We start from the raw sequence: 25,788 nt of genomic DNA, 5'->3' as shown, positions 1-25,788 counted from the left end.
TTAGGATAAATGAAATTATACTGAACTGTTAAAATCGCACTCCTTCAGGGAACATTCATATGTTAGATAAGCTAGTTAAGGCAAGTTACTCCTTTATCTTAATTCTGGATTTTCTAGCATGCTGACACTTGAAGAGGGAAGCCAGTCTGGAGCAGAGCCACCCCTAAAATAAAGGAAAAACATCTTTTTTAAAGGATTGAAAGTGAGAAGAGTATTTTGTCTTGTTTGATGGTGGGAATAGGGGTATCCTATATTACTGTGTGAGACAGATAATTTGTACATTTTGTCATTCACAATATTCTAAATTTCAAAATACTTATAAAACTAGATGGATAAATAAAAGAAATTTATTATGTTCCCTTAAAATGAATCTCTAATTTACATAATCAAATTGAATGCATAAAAACTCTTCACAAGCTGTGTGCAGTGATAATATAATGATCCCCGAGGATTTGTAAAACACTTCCTATTCTTCAATCCTATCGATACAGAGTACAGACAAAAGGTCCATTTTACCCACAAATAGCTATTATAATTGACTGCAAGTGAGTGTTATGTATTTTTATTTAAACTGTAGAAAGTATATCACAACGGATTTTATGTAGAACAGTCTCACAAAGATTTCTAAGAAAAAGGAAATGCATGGCTATATAAGTTTAAGAAAAGCTATAAACTATTTCTTTCTTGGAGATTTAAAATGTATTTGACCATATAAAAGGCTCTGAGTGGTTCTGCAGTAAAGAAATCTAACTTTTTTGGGCAAAACTTTCTCCAAATTGATTAGACCCCTGAACTCGTGTAAGCCTGTATCCTACATAGCGTATTTTGGGAAACATTCTAGTAGACTCTTGTCATTTGGGAAGGATATATTCTATTCTTTTACAAATTCCCAAATTCGTGACTACCATTGTAGTACATCATTTCTATCATAAAATACACAAATGATGATGCTTATTGAAACAAGCATTGAAGCAGTTTGTTGAATTGTTTTTCCCGTTCCCGTGAAAAGTACATGGTAGATTCATTCATGTTGTTAATCTCAACTACATTCCACAGAAATAGGCATTAAATTCTGCATTTACTCCAAAATTCTTTGTTCAAAACACCGCTTTTTTAAACTTCTTTACTTTTTCTTTATTTCTATCACAAGGATTAGCAGAGGGAGACAATTCTGTCTCTGACTCTCTCTCCCTCCCTTTCTCCATACGTACACATACATACAACTTTTGTGTTTTTGTTTTCTTTTGTATTCAGTGGAGTAACAGACAGTAAGTACATTGTAGCCCAAAGTACTAGAGGCACGTAAGCATAAAAAATATGTAAGCAAATATAATCAGCTTTATCCTTTAACCCATAATGACCTACCTAACCATAAAGCAGAGATTTGGGGGAAATTTTGGTGTTATATTTGAAATGGTTTTGGAGTCAAACAGAACTGTATGGACTCTAGGTGACCCTAAACAAGTTGCTATATCTTTCTGGAATGTGCTATCCTTATTTGCTAAATGGGAATATAATAGTTATTTGAAGACTACTTGAGATAAAGTGTGTAAATACCTGGCACCTAGTAAGTAATAAAAAGGCAGCAATAATCCTGTAAGGAACAGCCTCATGACAGAAATGTTATTAAACTCTAAGTCTTTAAAAATTACATGTAAGCCCACATGTACAGATATCAAGACTAAGAGCATATTTAATCTTATCAACGCCTTTTGCAAACTAATTCAGACTTTGCCACATTAAAAATTCAATAAACATATATCAGAACACTATTTTCCAGGCCTAAATAAAGAGAATAATATTCTCTGACCCAAATTCTGGAAGCAAATAACCTCCCTGGACAAGTCTTTTTAGAGTTGAGGCAAATAGGACACTCATTTTATATACTTCTCATTATCTTGTATTTCTTCAGGAATTAACAATAATTTTCTTTGCAAAGATATGCTAATGTTCTACCTATCCCTATTTAGGTCAGCGTTTAGTAAGTATTTTGGTAAAGAAATGAATATTAGATGAAATTACCAATAGAATGAAGAGTAGAGATTTATAGTAATGACTGATATGGAAAGAAAAAAAACCATACCCATATAACCATTTTCCTAAATATAAATTACTCTTTTTTTCTTTTAATATCCTCTATTCGACCTCTCAAGTACTCTATATAGGACCTGAAACAGAACAAGGTGTAAATAAAACATAATAGTAGAAAACCATCATGTTTAATCTTCCTTTGTTCAACTTCCCTATCCTGTGGCAGTCAAGTAGGACAGAATCTCTTTGATGCAATGTTAAAAATGGCAGAAGTACAAAACACTTAACGCACTGTCATAGTACAGTAGATGGTGTTTTGTAACTGAAATCAAACAAAAACATGAATGGCTGGATTACTATGACAACAGAGTCAATACCATGGTTTCTGGGAACCTTTGGCACCTGCCTTTAATTTAAAGTATTTGCTCTGCTACCTTATATCATGTTAGCAGTTATATGGGCCTCAAAATGTATGCCTTAGTCATTTAATGAAGTTTCCTTATTCTGCGTGCTTCCAAGCATACAGAAATAAGGCCACAGCAAATGAGTCATGCTCAGGGCTGAGCAACTTTTCGCAAACCTCAAAGAGAACCTAGAAAGTCTCCTCATTGTCCTATAGGTTATGAAAAATTGCTGTAGTAAGACTATTTTAGTCATCCTTTTTTAAACAACCACATAATTCCTAATTTAAGAAGGGGGCGGTGTGGGTTTTACATGCTATCATCTTTTCTTTCATGGAGCAAAAAAGTTGATATGAAATAGGAAGTCAGCTTCCTTAAATGAAATTGTTGGATAAAATCAATTTACCCCTCCAAACAATCCTGTGAGGTAGGTATCATCAATAGTTTTATGTTATGAATGATAACAACTGGATTCAGGGAGGTTAAACAACTTGTACCAAACTCACATTTTGAAAAAAAAGAGAGCATAGATTATAGTTACTCTGAAATCCTATTCAATTCTTTCCAACATGGACCTTTCTATGTCTTCTACTGCATTCATAAGCATAGCTCAGAAAATAATGTTTCAGGAACATCTTTGCCTAATAAATTTTTAATGAGGGCAAACAGTACAAATAGTGCTACTACTGTCGGCCTCCACTAGGTCTGTGTGTATATATGAGAAGGTTAAAAAAAAAATTTGGTTAACACTTTTGGAAAAGACATATAATAATATCTCACAGACATCTCGAGAGAATCCTAATGAAAAATATAAAGATGTGCGTGTTTTGATCCTAAGTCGCATTGAGTATTCTTTTAACATTACTGAAAAATACTTGATAGATTATTTAATCAATTTATATAAGTTTTCCCAAGTATAAAATCAAAACTGTACAACTTGAGTGAGTTGTAAAAAAATGAGTAACTCAATGGTAATAAATATAAATTCACAATACTATTGCCTGTATAGTTTAATGTTTATACACAATCAATTCACAATTCTTTATTGCTCAGATCAGTTCTACATGCTCTAGGATACACACACACACACACACACACACGCACACACTCACACACACACATGGTACACGCACACTCCATTTCAGAGAAAACTACCAGGAAGTCAGACAGAATTCACACAAATAAAAGAGTTAGAATGCACTAGGAGAAAATATAGAATCAAATGTTATGAAACATTGTCCTATCTAGGCACATATTGTTAGTCACATATTTTCCCCAAAACCAACTAAAACCTTATTTACTCTGTGAAGCCTTCTCGGCATTTTCTAGCTCATAGCTTCCATCCTTGATCAGTTTTCATTTGAGTCACATTTTTCATAATTTATCATATATATCTTTGAAATTTAAAATTTGTTAACAAATAACCAGTTTTCCCAACTAGATCATAAGTCTCTTGATCAGAAAGGATGAGATTTTTCTTATATATTCAAATCCAGATGGTTCGTTTTGCACAAAGAATGTATTGATTTTTTCCTTATTATCATAAAAATGACAATTGTTAGTGAAATATGAATTCACAGAATAGAGCAACCACAGGGACAACTCTTATATGAGGTTGTTATGTTGCAGGACACTGGTTACTTCAACTGTGAGTTCCTTAAGCATAAGGATTATGTCTTTTTCACATTTATCCCTTGTTTTTGTTTTAGCATGATGCCTGACACATAGTAGAAATTGCAATGTTTGACTATGAAAGGAAAGTAAAAAGGGAAGAATTGAAAGGAAGAAGGAATGAGTTTGGTTATTGAAGAATGGACTCTAATGTGAGAAAAAGTAGGGAATTCTAGACAAAAAGAACATTATCAGCAAAGGCAGAGTGGTTAAAATGGGCAGTGTGTGTATGAAACTATGTGACATGCAAGCTATTTTAACTAAGGAACAAGAAATTTACTTTATGATGGTATGGCACAATATGTAGAATAGGAAAGATATTTTTTGTGCTGTGGAGATCATACTGTAAAAGTTAGAATAATTTAGAGTTGAAGCTAGAGGTAATGGAGCCATTACAGGTACTTAAGATGATGAAAAGCATTTTTAGGAAAACTACTTGCAAATAGTATCATGCAAGGTAGATAGATGAGAAAGGAAACATTAAAGAAAGAAAATCAGTTTAGATTTAATTATGATAATGTAATCATGGGGTGATGAACTATAGCAGGGTCACCAAATATAAAATCTTTTATTGAAAAAATCAGTAGACGTTAATGATTAACTGAATGTAAAAGGGACAGAGACATAGTGAATATTCCCACGTTTCTAAATGTGTGAGAGGGGTTGAGCTCACAAATCGTGGTATCATAAATTAAAATAAGGAAGGACAGAGAATAGTTGGTTTGAGGAAAATGACAAATTTAATTTTGGACATGATGATTTAATGTAGCATGAAGTAGTAGAAAGAATCTCATAATAGAGATAAAATAAGCAAAGCCTCTAGTTCTGTGCAGAGCATGGAGAAGGTACTTAGATGTTGGCTTTTTACATTCATTAAGTCACTTAACATATCTGGGTATTTAAGTTTCCTAAAATATTAAAAGGGCACATAATTATCACATTGTGAGGATAAAATAAGATGATTGTTAGAATCCTGTCAAATATTATATAAGTTATAAATCAGAGATCGGGGCAGAGGTATAAATTTTATTCCTGATCCATGTAGAAGTGGTTTACCTACTCTTTCTAGCATCTTACAGAAGAATGTTACTCTCTCATATTCACTTTCAAAGAAATGGAAGATAACAAAACCATAGAGAATGTAGAATTTATTTTCTGGAAAAAAAGAATCCTAGGATTGGCTAAACTTTCTTCTGTCAACCCAGTACCTCTATTTTCCTAACTATAAAATAAGAAGACATCCTTTACCCTTCTAACTGATTTGTTTTACAATCTTCAGCAAACAGAAGAACAAGGATGCTGAACACGTAGAAGTGCTGCTTGGTGACGAGGATATATGGCTTTCTAAATTATAGCAGAGTTACAAAGAGCAAGAACCAAGTAGAAGGCAGGGACCTGATCACATGGGGGATTTGGATTAAAAGGGGAGCAAGCATTCAATAATGATTAGGTGCATGGACTCTGGAATCATACAAGAGGAATGTTCATCTTGAGCTAAACACAGCTCCTGGCTGTGTGGCCATGGGAATATTGTCGAATTTAGTTAGGTCACAAATTGAAACATGGGCATAATAAGATCACCCACCTTCTAGAATTGTGAAAACATGATGAAATACAAAGTACTCAAATACTACCTAACATTATTAAAAGGAAACAGTGTAAAATCAACTTTAATCAACATGACACCATTAATTTCTAGTCTTTAAATATAATAACAAAAATCAGAGAGTAAATGCAACACAAGCTCTAGAACACCAAAAGGAACGAAGGGAGGGAGAGAGAGAGAGAGAGAGGGAGGGAGGAAGAGAAGAAGGCAGAGAAGGAGGAAGAGGAGGAAGAGAGGGAGGAAGAGGAGGAGGGGAGAGAAGAGAGGGAGGAGGAGAAAAGAAAAAAAACTAGAGGTCTCGAAAGCAGCAAGGTTAGGTAAAGGAGAAATAGAATAAAAAGGACAGAATGAGGGAGAAAAGTAACAGGAAAGGTTTAAAAGAGCAATAGTAAATGGGAACGCGGAAAGGATTCTTAAAGTTAACACACATAATCTGAAATTTTCAAATATTATCCCTTCATCATTTAAATAGAAGCAGAACAAAATATATATAATTCTGAATGAAACTAAAAACAAATGCTAATGGAAAATTCATTGGAAGGCTTAATTGGAGAGCAGAAGGATAAGGGAGGAAAGAGCCTTAGTGTTGGACATATGAGAATTGACTAAAAGACTGAACTATGACTTCATCTAATGCTTTCCTGTGTCTTCTTTTTACATACTTCTATAGCTATATAAAATGTCTGTTTAAATAAAGTGTACTGAAAGCCTTCTTAATCAAATATGGTTTGGCCTTTATACACTATTTTAAACAAAGTATACTTACATAATTAGGAATGGTACTATAATACAAAGATATTATATTACATCAGGAAACTAAATTCTATAAAACAGAGTCTACATTCCATCAAACTAGCAAATCTTTCTTTATAATCTCTATTCATACACTATTTTGAATGATGTAATGCCAGGTTGTATGTCAACTAAACCATTCTTTTAATGACTCTCTGACCTAAATGCCTGAGAAATCTGTCTGGAGTTGATGGCACATTGAAGAAATGGATACACTCTGTGGTCTATCTATTATAGATTACTACAATTCTCACACAAGAACCAAAAATAATTCAATTTAAGCTGCTCACATATGCTTAGGAAGTGAATATTAATAAATGATGAAAGCCTACTGAGTTAGGACTTAATGTAATTTTCTTGTGAGTTGAAAAATTCTTCATAGAGACTGATATTTAGATTCAGTGAACAGAGATTTTTGCAAACTTTTAATGTGTAAGACATGTACAATTCAGGGTTGGCCACAGAGAAAATTGTGCAGCACCTGCAGTTATATTTTTGACCCATCACCTTTCAACCCTTTCACTCTCCCACACACCCAAATACACATACCAAGGGACACATCTATCTCTACCAACATAGCTCTCGAAGAGATTCCTAACCTCCAGTTTTGATTTTGACCCTTTCCCATAATATAATCTTGTATCTCAATTCCTCCTATCCAGTTATTTGCTATCTAATGCAGCATAACACAAATCAGGCTAAAGGGTTCCTGAACATTCACGGATTAAATTCTTTTCTGGCTAATATATTTAAAATGAAAAGGTGCAGTTTTAAAAAACAGTTCAGTGATAGGGCTGTGGGAAGATAATTTTGTTAGATCATTTATTCAAAATATAAAGGGCTCATTATTTTATCACATGTAGTCTGTCTGCTTTTGACTTTTATTCCATGTTGCATCAGGCAATAATCCTGCCCAGTTTCTAAAGTTATCTTTTGCCCACTACTTAAAGGAGTTATTCCAAAATCTATATCGTGCCAGAGTAGGCAGCCAACTTTACTATGGGAAAGGCAGAACACAAATTTGTCACTTAAGTAGCCAGAGAACAAGAATATTATTGTGTAGAGTTAGGGTTTTAATATCTAGCATTAGCAAAGGCTATTTAGAAAGTCTCCTATAATTAAGAAATAGAGTTATTGGGTAAATCACATTTGCACTTATTAAAACACCCAGGATTCCTCTTCAAAAATATTCCACTTAATTTCTTTCTTTAGAGTTAAAAAAAATCACTTGTTATAAAAGGTATGCACAAAAATTTAATAAAAAATGGAAAGCACCAATAAGAAATTTTAAAGTAATGTTTTGTGTTTCTTTTATAATTACAGTTAATAAAAATAGAAAAGCACAAAGATTAAATTAAAACTTCCCATAATCTCACCATACATTGACAGCTTATTCATTATTTGTTAAATATGCATATATATTATATATAAATTTAGATAACTATTATATATATCTTTTTGGTTAACAACATATTAGCAATATTTCTCATGCTGTTAAGTATTTTTCTATCATCTCCCTTTTATTGGTTGCCGAGTTGTTCAAGCTAGGGCTATACATAATTTATTTAACTAATTCCTATTGCAAGACTTTTATATAGCAGCTTTTGCTTGCTTGGTTGTTTTTCTTGGGGATTTGTATTGAACATATTTCTAAAGAAATCTCTCCACAATTACTTATTACTTTTTGGAAATAAATTCCTAGAAAATGAATTGCTGAGTCTAATATATGCCTGATTTTAAAATTTGATCATCGGCTCTCTAAAAATGTTACCAATTTACACATACACCAACAGTATATTTAATTCACCCCAGGTATAGTCACAACTCAGGTGTTTTTAAATTTGAGGTAAGTAATTAAGTAAATAAATAAAGATAAATAAATGCTTTGTTTTCTGTTTTTCTTGCTTACAAGTAATCAAAATTTGTCTTTGTGGAATCCCATTATTCCCCTTAAGTCATCTCTAGCACAAAACCAAAACAGAAAGAGAAAATGAGAATGAGAATGAGAGATGTTTCTGCTCAAAATTTCTACACAGCTGTCAAATGAGATTGGTTGCTATTGTTGCTATTGTACAAATCTGTCTGCATGAAACTCTCAGGTTTTTACCTGTCAGAAAAGCTCTTTTGCTCTCTCTCCACACTAGCTCTCTCCCTCCTCACCTCTTTCTTTCCTTCTTCCCTCTTCCCTCCCTCCTCTCTTTCTTTTGAGACCCTATCTTGTGCTATGGCACCTCAGATATTTATAATCACATCTTTTTAACTGATCCCAGCACTGACTCACAAACTCAATCCACATATGAAGTTTTTCTAGTAGAGCATAATGATATTTAAATAGAATTTAGCAATGTTCTTAAACACTGAAGTGTTTGAACTACCAAAGTACAGCCTAAAATAATAAGCCAAAGGAATTGAGGGTCAGCTACCACAAAATCAGCCAAAACACATGGGTTGAGCATAAGAAGATGACAAAAAGAGAAAAGAAGCTGAGCAAATGCACTCTTACTTTTATCTTTTGGAATGACAGGGTGTATTGGACTCCCCGCCGCCACCAGGACTTTGCCATGCCTTTGGCATTTGCCACATCAAACCAGCAAGAAATTTCCCTGGTCACAAGGTCATAAAGCCTTCTGCCCAGCCCTGATCATTGCACAAGCTTTCATACAGTACCTTTCATGACTGCTTTGCTCCCCTTTCATTTCTTTTAATGCCATCACCTTGTAATTCAAAGAATCAATTCCCATATCTATTTAGAGCTGGGCTCCATCAAATGCCTTATTCAGTCTCACATACTGGACCATGTTAGAGGAGAAAGCGATAATTCATATGAAATCAAAAGTGGAGAATGGGAACATCCTTCTAGAATATCCTAATGCTCCTTAATGATTCATTATAAATGAATCTTCCATGAATGCACTTATCTTTTTTTATCTATTTTAGTTTTTATCTCTACCTCATCTGGAATATGAATTCCCCAAAAACATCAGAAGAAGTTAAGTTGATGTTGGCTTCTTAAAAATATATGTTCAGTTTATGGCCATGCCACTCTGGACAAGCCCGATCCCATCTGATCTCAGAAGCTAAGCAGGGTTGGGTCTGGTTAGTACTTAGATGGGAGACCTAGGAAGACCAGGTGCTGTAGTCATAAAAAATAAAAAATGAGAGATTGTAAGCTGACAAGGTCCTTGCAATTTGTGAGATCAACCAAGGGTTGCCTCACCTAAAAAAAATGATAATAAAAATAAATAAAAAATAAAAATATATGTTCAGCAGTGAAACCCCTTAACAGTTCTGAAAGAGGGCTAATGTCCATCTGTAAGTAATGAAAACAACATGAATTTGGGAGTAAAATATAATGGGGCAAATCTTGCCTTCTCTAGAACTTGATGCCAGTGGAGCATTGCATGAGTGCTTTCACCTCTTGGAGCATCAAGTTAATTTTATGACTGTAGGGTTAATATTGTTTCTCTGGGTTGTTATGAGGATTAAACAATACAAAATATGTGAAGAGTCTGTCATAAAATAATTAATACATAACAACTTTCTTTGTAGTAAGGAATTTTTAGAGCTTCCTCCACTTTATCAGTTATTTGTGTTACTCTGATTTAAAAGTGCTTTTCTACTTCAAAAAATGTTCTTGCTGATTCATCAAATGGATATAATAATCAGTAACCATCTGCCTTGATATTTTGAGAATATAATTATAGTATTTAACTTTTATATAATGTACACATATTCAAAATATCTCATTGTGGTCACAAAAGTATTCTCATTGAATAGTACTTTCTGAAAGAAAATCACATTCATATTATCTCTCTCCCTCTTCCCTCTCTCAATCTCTTTCAATCTTTCTCAATCTCTCTCTCAATATCTCTCTCCTCTTCCCTCTCCTCTCTCTCTCCATACATGCAGCAAGGCTAGTTAACAGCTTAAGAAGGCTAACTTTGAACTGTAGAGTAATGCTCTTAACTAATAAGACTAAGATCAGCAATTCCAATATGGGGAGTTCTTGAGTTTTAACTTCCAAATAATGACAACTTATTCATGTATGTCTTTACATAAAATATTTATGATCTTTTTTCAAATGAAAAAATGCATAAAAACTTTATTCCTTATTCTCTTCCTCCTAAGACCTCCAAGAGGCATTTCTGCCTTTCCTTCCATACCTATAACACTAAGGATAAGGAGAAGCTAGAAGTCTAAAATATGGAGAGGAACTGAGATATTGATAAGATATTACCAGAAATGGGCACTGATCTGAAGCCATGACATTAAAGTAGGAATTCTATGGCATGTGCCACATCTACAGGTTAAAACTTTTGTGGAATCTTATAGTTCTCTCTAAAGTTCTTAGACACCATCCTCTTTGTAACTGTTCACCATTGCTTTACTGTACCCTCACTGGGGTTCTAGATCAATATACTTAGGTTCCATGTTGTATAAAATCAACACTTCAAGTAAAATCTGTCAAGTCTTTTTCAAATCAAATTCATAAGATTGTCCCTAAGCTAGGACACAGAATATTTCTTTAAGCCTTTTATGTCTATTTTAATGTTTATCCTATATATTGTTGGAGCCTACCTCAAATTCAATTTTAGAAATTATCAAGATTTTTGGTGAAAGATAGCAAAGGTGGATTATATGAATTATGTTCATGACTATGCCACTAGACTACAGGATAAGGATATTTCTGAGATCAAAGTTTTCTAGCCTATGAAAGCATACCTGAAAAATAGCTAACAGATGTTGTTATCTAACACATAGGTGATTATTTATAAAGAGGCAAACTAGTTTGTCATTTTTAATACATTTTTTTCTAATTAGGAAAAAACCTATTTCTTTCCTTTAAGCCTTCGAGGCTGTCTCCATACTGCACTGTCAAATATTAAAATGTGCCAAATAAAAAGAAGATTCTAGTTCTTTCATATTATTCACAGTCTCATACCTGAAGTGTACCCCAAGACCAAACACCATTCCACAGTGTTATGTGTTGAACTGTATCCTCCAAAAAGATGCTGAAATCCTAACCCTACGATACCTCCAAATGTGATCTTATTTGGGAATAGGATTGTTGCAGTTTTGATTTGCTAAAATAAGATATACTAGAGTAGGTTAGGCCTTTAATCCAATATGACTGGTGTCTTTATAAGAAATGTGGATGCAGACACAGAAGGAAGCTGGGTAACTAAGGAGGCAGAGATCGGAGCTATGCTACCACAAACCAAGGAATACTTGGGGCTACCAGAAGCTGGAAGTGGCAAGGAAGGATCTTACCCTAAAGTCTTCAGAGGGAACATGGCCCTGTTAACATCTTCATTTTGGAATTCTCAGCTCCAGAACTTTAAAACAGTATATTTTTATTGTTTTAAGCTACTCAGTTTGTGGTACTTTGTTATGGTAGCCCAAGGACACTAACACATAGTTTTATGAGTTCCCTGATGTCCTTGCTTTTGACTTTGGAACTTATTTCTCCAATTATCACTTTACCCAATAATTAGATTTAAAACTGCACTGCTTTTTCTGGCTTTAACTTGTATTTTATTTCTTAACTAAAATTAATAATCATCCTCCAATATTTTATAAAACAGGTGTACTGGAGCCGGACTATACCAGGTTGCAGAAGCCAACTGTAAAATTTTTAGGAATTTTGCCAGCTGATTGCTAAACACAGCTATTATTTTTAAAATTATACTGCATAAGCTTTAAATTAGGTAAGTTATACTAAAACAAAGTAAAAAATCAAAACTCATCATTTCCTAATAATTTGACTATGTTTTACTACAGTTTATGCTCTTGAGGCTATTCATATGTCATGTATCTGTACATGGAAATGCTGTATAATGCTGTACACTGCCCATCTTTTCCTCACTCATGTTGGTAGCTTGAAATCAGCCCTAGTGGAATATTTACACCGTGAATAAATTGGTTATTTTTACGTTTTCAGAGAGATGTAAAATTTATCGGCACGCCAATGAAATAAACTATAAGTCTATTCTATAAGTCAAAAATGGTGGCTACAGAGGAACGGACACAGGATAGCTTCACTGAAGAAATCTCTTTTCAGGGCCTTGCTCTGCACCTTTCAGTAGGGAATGCACAGCTCAGCAAGATAAGTAAAAGCAAATAAAGGACTCTATTACAAATAATGAAGGCAGAGAGATTTGACAGGGATTGTGGAGAGGGGATAAGGCTATCTTAGATGCTGGTGACCTACTTTTAGCATTGTCTTCCAAATCTCCCAGGGAAGTATTTAGCTTTGATTATAAATATTAATTAGATTCTAATCAGAGCACTATTTAAAGAATCTATGCTCTTTAGGGAGAGACATTTCAGATAGATAGATGATAGAGAAATACAGTGATATACATGGCATACACATGTGTAAATTGCTCATTAGTAATAAACTAGATAATTTTATGCTGTAAAATAAACCCAACCCAGATACAAAATTATAAGTGAATTAAATTGCTCTATAAATAGGCAAAGTAAAATTTTTGTAGCTTTAGCAGGTATACAATTCCACTATGTGTGAAGAGGATCAACATTCTTTAGTTTTGTTATGACATCTTTCTTGTGAAGCATATCATCAACAGAACAATATTTATAAAAACAGCACTTCTACACTTTTGAAACAAAGATCTAAAGAAGATGATACCCATTAAATAAGTTTCTTCCTAAAATTCTTAAAGGTAATTTGAGGCTGTAAACTGTCTGAAATCATTCTGTACTGTGGGAAGTAGAGCCTCAGATTGAAGAATCTGCCCTAGACCTTGAACTCTGTGCCAACAAGAGTTGGGAATGCTGCAAACTTTCAATCAGTGCTACAGAGGAGGTGTAAGGACTTTTTGTTTTTTTTTTAAACCACAGTGCTAGCAGCAGATTAAGGAGTGGCATTACTCATACTGTACAAAGCCTTGTTGAATCTACTTTTGTTTTAACCACTGTGTCTCATACCAGGAAGTGTTCTAAGTGTGAAATATATAAAGCATGTATCACATCACTGTTTTTGTGACTAAGACATTCTTTTAAAAACTGTCACCTGGGGCCAACAATGATACTATTAAATTAGCAACTGGCTTGCTTTAATGATAAATAAAAGATTCCCTTTCCTTCTCTGTAAGCCCAATTTGACTGTGGAAGAAGCTCAGTCTCTTAAAGTTTTCCATAGTTTAATACTCATCCTAAGGTTCCTCAGGCAATCTAAATAGAAAAAAAAGGCAAACCCGGCTCATACATAAAGCATTCAGAAAAGGTATATAAGGTAGTCCGAGTCTAAAAACATATATCATAAACACAATAATATAACAACTACTTTCATAATTTTACTTTTCAATATATTAGGATTAGGGAAACACCCTAAATTTAGGTTGTTGCTCGGAGATGCTGTTAATTAAGGAAACAAGAGGTGGTTAGAGATGGACGAGAAAGGTTGAAGAAGGGAGTGCTGCTAAGAGTCAGGGATCTGAGGAATATAAAATAATTGCTCTTAGAGTTTTTCCCTATTTCTTTCTCAGTTCTCTCTATGTGCCTTCTTCTCATTGATGACCTCACTCACTCCTACTCCAAGCCCCTACCTATCCTTGACCTATTACTAAAAATTCTTATCACTAAATTCCCCAAATCAAGATGTGTAGTTACCAGGTCAGCCTAACAGCAATTGGTTAAACCTTTCACACTTTATTTATTTATTTATTTATTTATTTATTTATTTATTTATTTATTTAACATCTACAGTACCTGGTCTTCCTAGGTAGTCTCCCATCCAAATACTAACCAGGCCCGACCCTGCTTAGCTTCTGAGATCAGACGAGATCAGGCACATTCAGGGTGGCATGGTCGTAGGCACACACATTTTTTTTTTAAATCACAGAATTTTAAAAGCAAACAAAAAATATTCTCAAGACCCAAATATTAAAAAGACCTTTATTTTTTAACATTTTGGATAAGGACTGTCCTCAGATCAAACCACATAAAGCAGTAATGACAAGCTTAACACAATCTATTAGAGGCCTAATAAGAGTTTCATGATTCTAATGTTTTGAAAATTAGCATTTGGCATTCAAAATATCTCTATCTTAAACTAAAATGCCATAAGCATTAAATTGAAAAAATTTTAAAGTCTTAACATAATTAAACTTTTATACAAAGTTTACATTTGTTTTATATTGCACTGGCACAAAGTATTACTTTCCATATAGGTCATATTTTTAATTTCAGAGAAGTTTTCTCTGTAGATATTTAAAACAAATTAAAAAACCACTTTCTATTTTTGAGTTATCAGTATTGAATACAAATTTTACTGTCTGTAACTTAGCAAAGGAGATGTTCCTTTTCTGTAGGTTATATTGATGATAATTTGACAATAAACTTTTTATTGACCAAATTCAAGGTAGATACTGCATGTCAGCTACTCTTCTCAGCTAGCCTTGTGGTGAACTTAGTAAGAGTTCATAATAAAAAACTGTTCTTGACTAAGATGCAAGCCTTCCATAATTATATATCACAGCGCAATTCTTATTCAATGAGCTTGTGGTTTTCCAAATTTAGGACAAAACATGCAGTTTTATCAGTGAGTTGAGATTTAGCATTGTTCTCCTTTGATTCCATAAGTGGTTGTTCCATCTTTAAAATGACCACTTCATTTATAACTATTTTAAAAGTAAGAAATAACATACAAATTTCTGACATGTTGACAAGAGAACTTCAGCAACTTTCTCTCTGACATGAAATATTTCATTCAGAAGGCCTGTTTCCTATCCATAGGCTTCCTAAATGAGGCTATGCTAAAAAAAAATAAAGTCTGAGATGTATCTGCCTATGAGCTTATAAGTGTGAAACCTGAGTGATGTCTTTTAGAATAGAGGCTCAGAAGGACCAAGAACACAAATACTTATTTGTCCCAAAAATAGAGGGGCCATATTTTGAAATATTCCAATGGAATCTCAAAATTAGAGTTTACTCTGTTGAAAAGTATCCTCTTCTTGAAGATTATTAGCACAGATTCAATGTCGAATCAAACCTATAATCAATATAGCTGATAATAACTTGGTAGAAGTATCTCAAATCAATGGATCGCATGTTTCTAAATGGTTAAAATATTTATAAATTATGGAAGACAACTTTTTCATGAGTTATACTTAATATTTTTCCTTCATAATTAAAGTAGAAATATTTCAACAATTCCCCACTTTTAAAATCCACCACTATCTTTAGTAGTCATATAAATTATTCTGGCTATTTGATTCTTCACTTCCGCTTGCAATGGCATACATTTGGAAGATGATGAATTTAGGATGTGCATTCTCTTTCAACTTTTAGTGAAATGTTTACAGTTTTTATAATTATAAAATTATTGGGAACGGCTTCTAAAGCTAGATTTTTGCCCTAGGAGGATTGGGGGGGCGGGGGGGACACCACATTTAAAGTCATTTTTTCTGCCTCTAACGTTTGTTAACTGTTGTGAATGCTGCAGGTACCAGGAATTTTGCAGGGAAGACTGAACCCTTATTAGGAACTCCCAACTAAAACACAACTCTGAACCTACTACTATCAGCAGGGGTGGGAAATTTTTTGTTGCTCTTCTTGCCTGTGATATACGGTACAGGGGTTGGCCCTGGTTTGGTCCACCTGCCAGAGGAGTTTAAAGTTTCCGAGGCTCGGAAGAACACAACGACTTGGATCAAAAGGGCTAAATGGAGAGAAAGGTATTTCTGCTGCACCGAGGAAGCCATTAAACTCCTGCTAAACTATCTATTTTTTATGCGTCCATGCACAGGACCGACTTCTTCTATCACCAACTAGAGATTATTTCTGACAATCCAGGATACTCCGAAGCTTGGAGATTTATGGCTAGAAAATGAAACGACGCTGGAGTGTATCCACATTACATTGTGTTGCGTGTTTGGTACAGTCAGTGAATGGCGCAGAGATGTGAACGGACAATTTTATGTGATTTTTCTCCCTTAACGCTAAAACAGACTTCATTTCCATTTTTTTAGGTCTATACTAGTATTTTCCCCATCTCTGCAATATCAATTAATTCAACTTTGCAGTGGAGCGGCCAAAAAGGAAGAGGGTGAAGTGGTCTCTATAATTTTAATAAGAGTCAGAGGAGTTACAGCGCCCAGGGAACTGCGGCTGCGACCCGCGGCGTTCTGTGCAGATTGCAAGGTTGATATCGCACAGCCAGTTATGGAGCGGACAAGGCACTCGATCCTCCGCCGAAGATAGAGACCCGGGCGGCGGGAGGGTTCAGCAGATCTTGCACTACCCTTGAAGGCCTCTGCTGCCTCTCATCTGCAGCGTTTTATTACCATTATCATCGTTCTTGAGAAGTCATGGAAGACGGGCTGCTACCAGACCTCAGAGACATCGAGCTGAAGCTGGGGCTCAAAGTACCGGAGAGTCTAGTGCGCTCGCTCCGTGGGGAGGAGTCGGTTCCCCTGAATAGGGACAAGGACCCCTGCGGGGGGAGCGGCGGAGGTGGCGCAGGCTGCAGTAGCAGCAGCAGCTGCTGCAGCTTCTCTCACTCCTTGTCGTCCTCCTCTTCGTCCACCCCAACCTCTGGCTCCCCACGACGTAGACATTCCAGCACCCTGGAGAGGCTGGAAACCAAGCTTCACCTCCTCAGGCAAGAGATGGTAAGTGTGCTGCGTTAGCTGTGGGAATTGGAGCCCGGGCTGAAAGATGCGGCAATCTGAAGATGGGGCCAGGGAAAAAGGGTAGCTGGGGCTGCAGAGCTGAGTGCTGGACGCGTGGAAAATAAGGGGTTGGAAAGCGCGCAAGGGGTGCGCATCTGAAGGCAGCCGCTGCGATGCTTGTTTACCCCGGACTTCACTTGGTCACGGTTTGATAAGACAGCAGAGCCTGCTCTGCCCTGTGAAGTTTCTGATAGTTCTGAGTCGGCGCTCTCAGCGCTGATCATTTTGCTGTCAGTCCGCAGCCTTCTCGACTTTAGCCCGCTGAGGGTTTGTAGTTATCACATCCATGTGGGGCCTACTATGAGCCGTTCACACTTTCAGTTCAAAAGGTGGCTCAGTCCATTGCACTTAACTATAAAAATACTTACTGGTTTGCCGAAAGGTGGCGCGACCGGGTTCCTGCCGCCTTCCTTCCTTGCTCACTCCTCTTCCACCACTACTGTCTCCGCCAGTTGGTGAAACAGCCGCAGCTATTCCAAGGCCACTGTTAAGCTGATTCTCCACAGCTGGTTCTGAAAACAATGGCCCACTCATCCTTGAAGTTCTTATGAATAGCTGTTACCCTGTTTTGTTCCAAGAGAGTTGGTGATCCCCAGGCCCAGAGATTTGCTAATGACCACTTCCTACCCTTCCCCCACATCTACCCTACCAGTCCTTGATCTGTAATTGTTTTCTATGCTGTTTGCAAATGTTAGCCTAAGAATAGGATGATCGGACTACTAGTACAAGGTCAGTGAATATTCAGTTCTCCTGGATGCATTTCGATAGACATTTATTTGCCATAAGCTCTTGTGCAAGTCACTCCACCTTTGTGGACCTTGATTTGTACAATGAACTGGTTGGAGGAAATTATTCCTTCCTAAATCTTTGGAAGAAAATGACCACAAAACAACAGCATTCTCTAACAGTCTGGAGAGAAGGAAAATTAAAACAGGGGCCTCGGTCACCCAGAGGATGGTGAGAAGGATTTTCTGCATAAATGATCCTGTCCATTGGGGCTTTGCATTAAAAAGTAACCAGACGTGTTTCCCCAGCTGCTCTCTTTCTGCAGTTGGAACACTCTGGAAGGAATAAATTCCACAGCATAAAGTAATCTTGGCAAATATATTAGTGCAAAAGCCAGTCTTCAGAGATTATGTCTTATGTACAGAATTGTCACCACACTATCTACAAAAGGCTCAAGGATATCACTCTAAAAATCTTGAAAATCTTTAAGCCAGTCTATAATTTTTATATCTGATATTCATTTTCTGCCTACTTAGAATACCTAGATGTTGAAATTATATATATGCATGGGCATGTGTATGTGTATATATTTATATAGCATGTGTCATACAAATGACTGTATACTATATGTTTCATTGTCTAAATGCATATATACGAGTTATGCATATTATTCAATAAGTATTTATTAAGCATTTACTATACCTGGTAATTACCTGGGTGCTGAAAATACAAAATGAAAAAGTCAAGGAGTCTGTCTCCTTAGGGTTCTCAAATTTCTTGCACTCATTTGCCACTTACTTTTTTGTAGTATATCAAGCCAAGTGTATTCTAGAACTCTGTAGGGTAAAAAAAAATCTAGTTATTATCAACTTAAAGACACTGTTGGAGAGGAAATTTTTTCCTTTTACTCTTCAAGGTTCTTTGGCTGGTCTAATAAATAAATTGACATAAAACAGATTAACAAGAGAAAAACAAATTTAATTTCATACGTACGGTAGTCCCATTAAAATATGAGACATGATGGCAAGTCAGGAAATTGAGACTTATATATCATCCTGAAAAAAGGAATGAGATAGGGGCCTGGGGCTTCAAAGGGGTTAAAGGCAATTCATAGAAAAAAAAGAAGACCAGATGTTTGGTAATAAGATGTTTGCTCTGACATACGGATAGGTCATTTGGATAAAAGTTATCTCTGGTATAGCCCTGTCTCTGAACCAGGCCCCCTATCTAAATTCTTTGGGGTAGTTAAGGGAAAGATCAAAGTTTTTCTTTAGCCTGCTGGGTATTGGTTATCTTCAGCTCAAAATAATCCACATGCCGAAGTGGCATATATTGGTATCGTGTATTGTGTTCCCCTTCAACACTTTCTAGACTTATCTATTTTTCTAAATGAAGATGTCATAGAGTTATTAAAAATATGTTTGCCCAAACCAGATAGTGCTATACATAATGATTATGGTATATTAATAAATACATTTTTAAAAAGCGAATAGAAATAGTAACAGCAGAGGCAGAGTGCTAAATTGACCATTATATTTTCTATGTAAAGCATCAATATGTATGGACCTAGGAAAATTTATGTCAGAACAGATGTTTTGTGTTCAACTTTCAACTCTAATAAAGGTTTCCATTAAGAAAAATGATAATATTGGTTATAGGAGTTTAGAGAGAAGGGATTGAAAACAGGTATAGTCTCTTGTCAATGAAACAGTTTTCTCCCATTTTATATAACTTATGGGTGCTAAAAATCCAAGCTTCAGCATAATTGCAAAGCAGCAGATTTATTTTTATGGAAACGTGGTGGTTTAGTTATAAATACCGAATAGATGCAGTTCTGCAATTTTTCCTGTTTCCTAGTACCTCTGTATAGAGAAGTTGAACTATGACCTCTTAATCATGATTTTTATGTCCTTTTCTACCCTCTGCCATGAGTGCTGAGTTAACTTCCTTGGTATTATGCATGACCCCACATTTCACACTCATTATTTTGAGTTGTTCACAGATTTTTCCTGTGATAGTCTGGAATGATCAGTATTTGGTCCTGCCCTCAGAACTCCTAAGAAACACCTTAGCCATGTACAAGCCGTTCTAGAGACTTAGGAATTAAGCCTTCTCTCTTTTCCTATCAGAATGGATGTGTCTACCCTTGACACAGTACAGCATACACTTGCAGGAGAGCAGTCTCAACACTTAAAAAGTTCTTCACATACATGTGATTTTATCATTGTTTATCTCATCCCCTTTTATACTTTTATAAATGATTTCCTTAACTCTTGCTTGTAAATGTTATACAATGCTCTTAGAGGTCTGTGAAATGCAGTTGTAATAGAAGCAAGTTGAAAGAAATTGAAGGCAAGAGAAACTGTTTCTGTGGTCAGATTTCTTAATGTTGAAACCCCTATTAATAACACAAGTAGAACCATAAACGATAAAGGATATAAGATGAAAAACAATGGGAAATAAAATTTACAGGAATTTTTTCGGTATAACAAGTAGGCCAATTCAAGGTAATTATCTGAACATTTTGAGGAGGAAGCAAATTTTCCAATGTGTAAAATATTTTTATTTTGAATTTAGATATAAGAAAATCTGACAATACAGTAAGCAAATGAAGAGATATGCATAGGAAATTTATAATGAAATTGGAAATAAATTCCAGATTTCTTGTATAAAGTCCGTTCAATATGTGTTGGCTATTTTTCAGTTCACAGAGTGTTTTAAAATCTGTCATACTATTTGAGCCTAAGATCATACTGGGGAAGAGAAATTATTTTCTTACTATTTGAGCCTAAGATCATACTGGGGAAGAGAAACTATTTTCATCCACATTTAACAAATGTGATCACTGTGTCTTCGATTTGAGCCTAAGATCATACTGGGGAAGAGAAATTAACAAATGTGATCACTGTGTCTTCAACACAGTTGGGAAAGCAGGCTGAGGTCACACAACTAATTAGTGAACAGCATCACAACTTGAATTCAGATCATTTGATTCCATGTACTGAGCCTTTTTTGCCCGTTCCCGTGTGCATCTCAACTTCCCTTCAAAATACGGTATAATGTTTATAAATCTGTGATATCTCAGCACTCTCTAGAGTACTGAGGGACCAACAGAAACAACACCTCAGGATGCATGTCAGGGTTGTTTCAGATATGGGTTCATTCAATAATCAATAAACATTTAGAGAGTGCCTATTGTGTACCAGTCCTGCCTCAATGTCTTGAGAGTACAGGACAAAATGCCTACTTTAAAAAGTCAGTCTTCAGAGGTCCTGTCCTATGTTTGCAGTTGTCATCCCACTGTCTATATGAAGACGTCTTCTGTAAAATTTTCTTAAGAATGGGACTTTAAGCGTTACTTATCAAATAGTATTAATCTAAGTTTTAGAATATCTCATAATATCCAAAATATTTTTCCAATAAATGTAAATAATCTGTCAAAATCTGTGTTCTACCTCTTAGTGATAAATTTTATATTGCATTTTTCCTTTACAAAATGTTCAAAGAGTTTTAGTGCTGTTTCAGTATGTCTATATCATACCTCTAGTTTGAGAGTGAAAGTTATTTTCATCAATTTACTCTGGAAGATATTTGAAATACATAAGATTATAAAAGCAATCACTAAAGAACTGGAACCTGGAATTAGTAGTCTAATGCACACTTATACCTTTGCCCTAGAACATAATTACTGTTTACGAATTCAAAGTTTAGTTTGGAATGAAGTATATACTACCTATTGATGCCATATTCTGGATTTTAGTGAATTCTTTATTACGTCAGGATGATTAGGGCAGTGCCATATGAAAATTAATTTGAAAATATTGTGTCCTGATTTCCATATTTGGGACAATTATTTGCATAGCAGCTATGTAAAAGTGAAATATAAACAATCTCAAGCTAGTTATTTATCTTTTCTTAGTATTAGAACATTCAAATACCTTACCCAATTCCTCAACACTTGCTTTAATAAAGTTTTCTAGGCAATACTCCGGACTAGACAAAAACACACACACATACAGATACATAAGTAATACCAGAAGAACATAAATCAAAATGTCAGAGTTTGTGAGAATGTTAGATTTATATTAGGTTTGATATTTTATCTTATTGATGTTTTTCATGTGTTTACCTGTGTTAAATGGCTTGCTTATTTTGTAATAAAAAGAACATTTATTTTATATTCCCTCGAAAATAGATAATAATTTCATTAAATTAACTTCAAAATTGCTTCAGACATACTTCAAAGTAGGCTAGAAGATTTCTATCATTTGTTCAATTTTTAGTTATTTTTAAGTTGGAAAAAATTTTAACGAAAACCCTTAGGTATATAATTGAGAAGCTGTAAAGTCGAAGACACATTTTTTGATGAGTTTACAAGAAAGTTGAAACGGTAAAATGGGAATATAAAAAGATAAAATGGGTACTGTACAGAGAAAGATAATAAAGCAACACGTCAGCAGGTTCATGATGCCATAGCAGAGGTCAGTCATAAGTGTTGAGACTAACAGACAGAGCTGAGATTTCTCACAGCAAATGTGCTTTGTACAAGGAATTACAAGTGCTGATAACTATGTAAATTAAGGGTTTACTATGAGGGATAAAGACATCAAGGAGATGAGGAAATCTGATTCCTAACAGTGGCTTCTGTCATTTTGCACACAGAATGTTATTAAACTTACTTAATCTAATAAACAAATCTTGTTGAAACATGTTTCCTTACACAGTGGCTCAAAATTGACAGCAGTGAAAAAAAAGGTAGTAATGTTACTTTGCTAGAAACACATAAAACAGAATTTAGAGGATTTATACACAACTTGAAAACAGTAACTACTGCGCCCTGCCTAGGAATATATGTTGAATGACTGGTATGCACAGGAGGAACATATTCTGACAAAAAATAATTACCTTCTATTTTATACAAATGGCATAACCATACTGCCCTGATCTTGACAGATCACAGTTTATGAGAATTTTTAAATGTTATGGGTATGTTAACTTCTATAATAGCAGAATAACACATATTTTACCTTCCATTTTATAGTGATGAATCACAATTAAAAGACTTTTTCACATACTAAGACTTCGGTTTTTTAAGATCCTACTTCTGAAACTGGGATTCATGGCTGGAGTCTCTTGGGTCCCTGAGAATTTGTGTTTTCTTTGTAGGACATTCTTTTTTGTTCTTCTTCAAAGGTTGTTCATTCACTACTCAAGTGGTGGACCCCTGTGGTCTGATGGACCCTTCACAGGCTCTGGAATCAGACAAGCTAGGATTCCAGCCAAGTCTGGAAGAAGTCAGGATACAACCTACAGGGCCCAGAAGGCTGCCAAGATCCCACACACTATCTCTGTGGAGACTTTTAGCCCATCTTCCATGGAGGAGGGCCTGTCCAGCTCTCAGCAGCCCACATTCTAGTCTTGGCTCTTTCACTCACGAGTATGTGGCATTGAGCAAGTTATATAACTATTCTAGGACTCAGCTTTCTTATTCAAATAGAGATAAAGGCATCTCTATTAAGGCATTGTAAGAATTCAATGAAATAATATAAGAAAATCAGCTATTACACAGGAATTCAAAAACAGTGAAAGTGATGACAGTTAATAGATATTATGTCAATTACACGGTTGTTCTGTTGATCTTACAAAGGTACCCTTAGATAAGCAATGTGGCTTTGGGAATGATGAAAGTATAGGTACCTCTTCTACCAGAATGACTATCACAGCACCTCCCATGTTATCAGAGCTTCCATAAAGACCACATTTCTATACAGAAGCAAAACAAAATATATGTAGCCTTTTCCCAGCTTCAGTGCAAGCAGAGTATAGTAGCATAGTTTAAAGCTGAGGTCCCTAACTTTTGGGGCACCAGGGACTGGTGCTCCTATGAGAATCTAATACCTGATGATATGAGGTGGAGCTGAGGCGGTAATGCTAGTACTGGGGAGCAGCTACAAATACAGATGAAGCTTTACTCGCACTCGCCAGCCACTTACCTCCTGCTGTGCCGCTCAGTTCCTAACAGGCTACTGACCTGTACCTGTCTAAGACCTGGGGGTTGGGAATCCCTGCTTTAGAGTACCTTGATGCTCATGTTGACACCCAGGATTACCTGTATATATCTGCTCTTCTTCCAGACATTCAAAATATTAAACATGTTAAACTATATACTTATTTACCAGAATCCCTCCCTGGAGAAACAAGAACTAAAGACAAGTCTCTGTCTTAGGAACACTGAAGATTTGAATGCACATATTCAAAAGTCACCTGATACTCAGCAATCATACCCTTTCTCTTTTTGCCACTATCAAAAAGATCTCCATAAACACTTCTTCCCACTTCAAATGAGCTGCTAGTGAAGAATTCCCTGCCCTGGCCAGTTTGAGGCTCAAGGGTCAGTAATCAAGCTCAATTGTGTTCATGACTTAGAGTTTTAAAAGCTTACCGTTGGTAGCATTTTAGTTTCCTGAGAGATTTAGTTCCCTGAGAGGATAAAGCTTGGATCTTAACTCACTAGAAAGAACTAGAAACCTGACACTGGCATAACTTCTCAGATACGTGCTTGAAACACATTGAACCAAACTGTACTCAATGTAAACTGTATTTACAGAATTCACAAAAAAAGTTATATTTTCAAACATAATTTCAAAAGTCTCAGTCTGAGACTTCAAAATAAAATTTAACAATTCATCTTTCTAAAAAGGGGCTACATATTGTGCTTGATGTTTATGTGCAGTTATTATGTTCATTTTATAGATAAGGAAACTATGGCTTAAGTAACTTACTAAGTCATTATAAGTGGCTTCCCAGCCATTTATTCAAACAAGAACCACTGTGAGCCTGGCTATATGCTGGATCCAAATTACTCCCAAATCATTCTATATCTAAGTGCCATGAAGTGTACTCATTTATTGTGAATGAATATTTTTACAGTAATTGCATCACATATCTACCAATGAATCTTTTGGTATATCTTTAAAAACATCACTGTTTCCTTGTTTTAAAAAATGAAATCTGTGCATTCTCATTATAAAACTTCCAGAAATATAAACATATTATAAAAAGAAAAAAGCCCCCGTTTCCCTTCCCCCCAATATGACACTTTCCCATATTACTCTATACCTCAAAGGAAGCCACTGCTGAGAGTTTGGTGTGAATCTTCTCAGGTCTTTTTCTGTGTCTTTGCCTGTATATGTATGGCACATATACACTTACATAATTTTGGTGTTTAGATTTCATTTTCCTTATTTTACATAGTAACATTTTATTATATTATCTGGCATTTATTGGATGATTACAATATGACAATTAGTATTGTAAACAGATTTCATGTAGTATGTCATTTCATTCTCATTCTTCACCCACTTATGAGGTAGGCACTGTGGGGTTTGAGGTAATCTAAACAGATTCCTGACAGCTTAAGTGTTTATCTAGTAAACTTTCACATTGTAACTCCTCTTATATAAACCTTAACTATTTAGTAACTAAAATGAAATTAATTACTTAATTACTTCACTTTTTATAATAAGTGATTATCCAAATATGTAATAGCTCTTTTAGAAAGTAAATTCTATCCATAATTTCTGACTTAATCAGAACACTTCATTCAATTGAATAAAAAGTCTTCAAATTGAAATGTACTTTTTCTCAATCATATACCATTTTTACATAACCTTATTCAGTTGTTTTTTTCAGGTGATAATAATATTAATACAACCTCTAAAAGTTGAACCAAAAGGCTATCATGGCAAAAGGTGATCCATGCCACATGGAGGAGACAGAATGGCCACCCAAAAATTTAGCGTGCCTTCAGTCCTCATGGCTCAAAAACATCTTAGATTTGTAGACTTTGGAATGCTCATTAAAA

At 35.1% G+C, this 25,788-nt stretch overlaps 1 protein-coding gene and 2 pseudogenes across 2 annotated transcripts in view; 2 read left to right on the top strand and 1 right to left on the bottom strand.

Moving 5' to 3' along the window:
• Positions 1-9,527: 9,527 nt before the first annotated feature.
• LOC112485055 lies at positions 9,528-9,643 on the top strand (annotated as a pseudogene).
• A 4,580-nt stretch (positions 9,644-14,223) lies between these two features.
• LOC112485193 lies at positions 14,224-14,342 on the bottom strand (annotated as a pseudogene).
• Positions 14,343-16,010: 1,668 nt separating this feature from the next.
• Positions 16,011-25,788, top strand: part of LURAP1L (leucine rich adaptor protein 1 like) — a 39,604-nt gene continuing 29,826 nt past the window's right edge. The window contains exons 1-2 of one of the 2 annotated variants that reach the window (XM_015594430.2): positions 16,011-16,372; positions 16,476-17,138. In XM_015594430.2, the coding sequence (XP_015449916.1) occupies positions 16,836-17,138 (303 nt within the window). In that variant the 5' untranslated portion in view covers positions 16,011-16,372; positions 16,476-16,835. Of the gene's footprint in view, positions 17,139-25,788 lie in introns of both variants that reach the window. The other variant, XM_025051456.1, reaches the window with a different exon arrangement.

This window comes from Pteropus alecto, unplaced genomic scaffold (genome assembly GCF_000325575.1).
Source record: "Pteropus alecto unplaced genomic scaffold, ASM32557v1 scaffold95, whole genome shotgun sequence".
Taxonomy (NCBI): Eukaryota; Metazoa; Chordata; class Mammalia; order Chiroptera; family Pteropodidae; genus Pteropus; species Pteropus alecto.
Note: the sequence above shows the minus strand (reverse complement) of the source record. Positions and strands in the feature narration are given on the sequence as shown.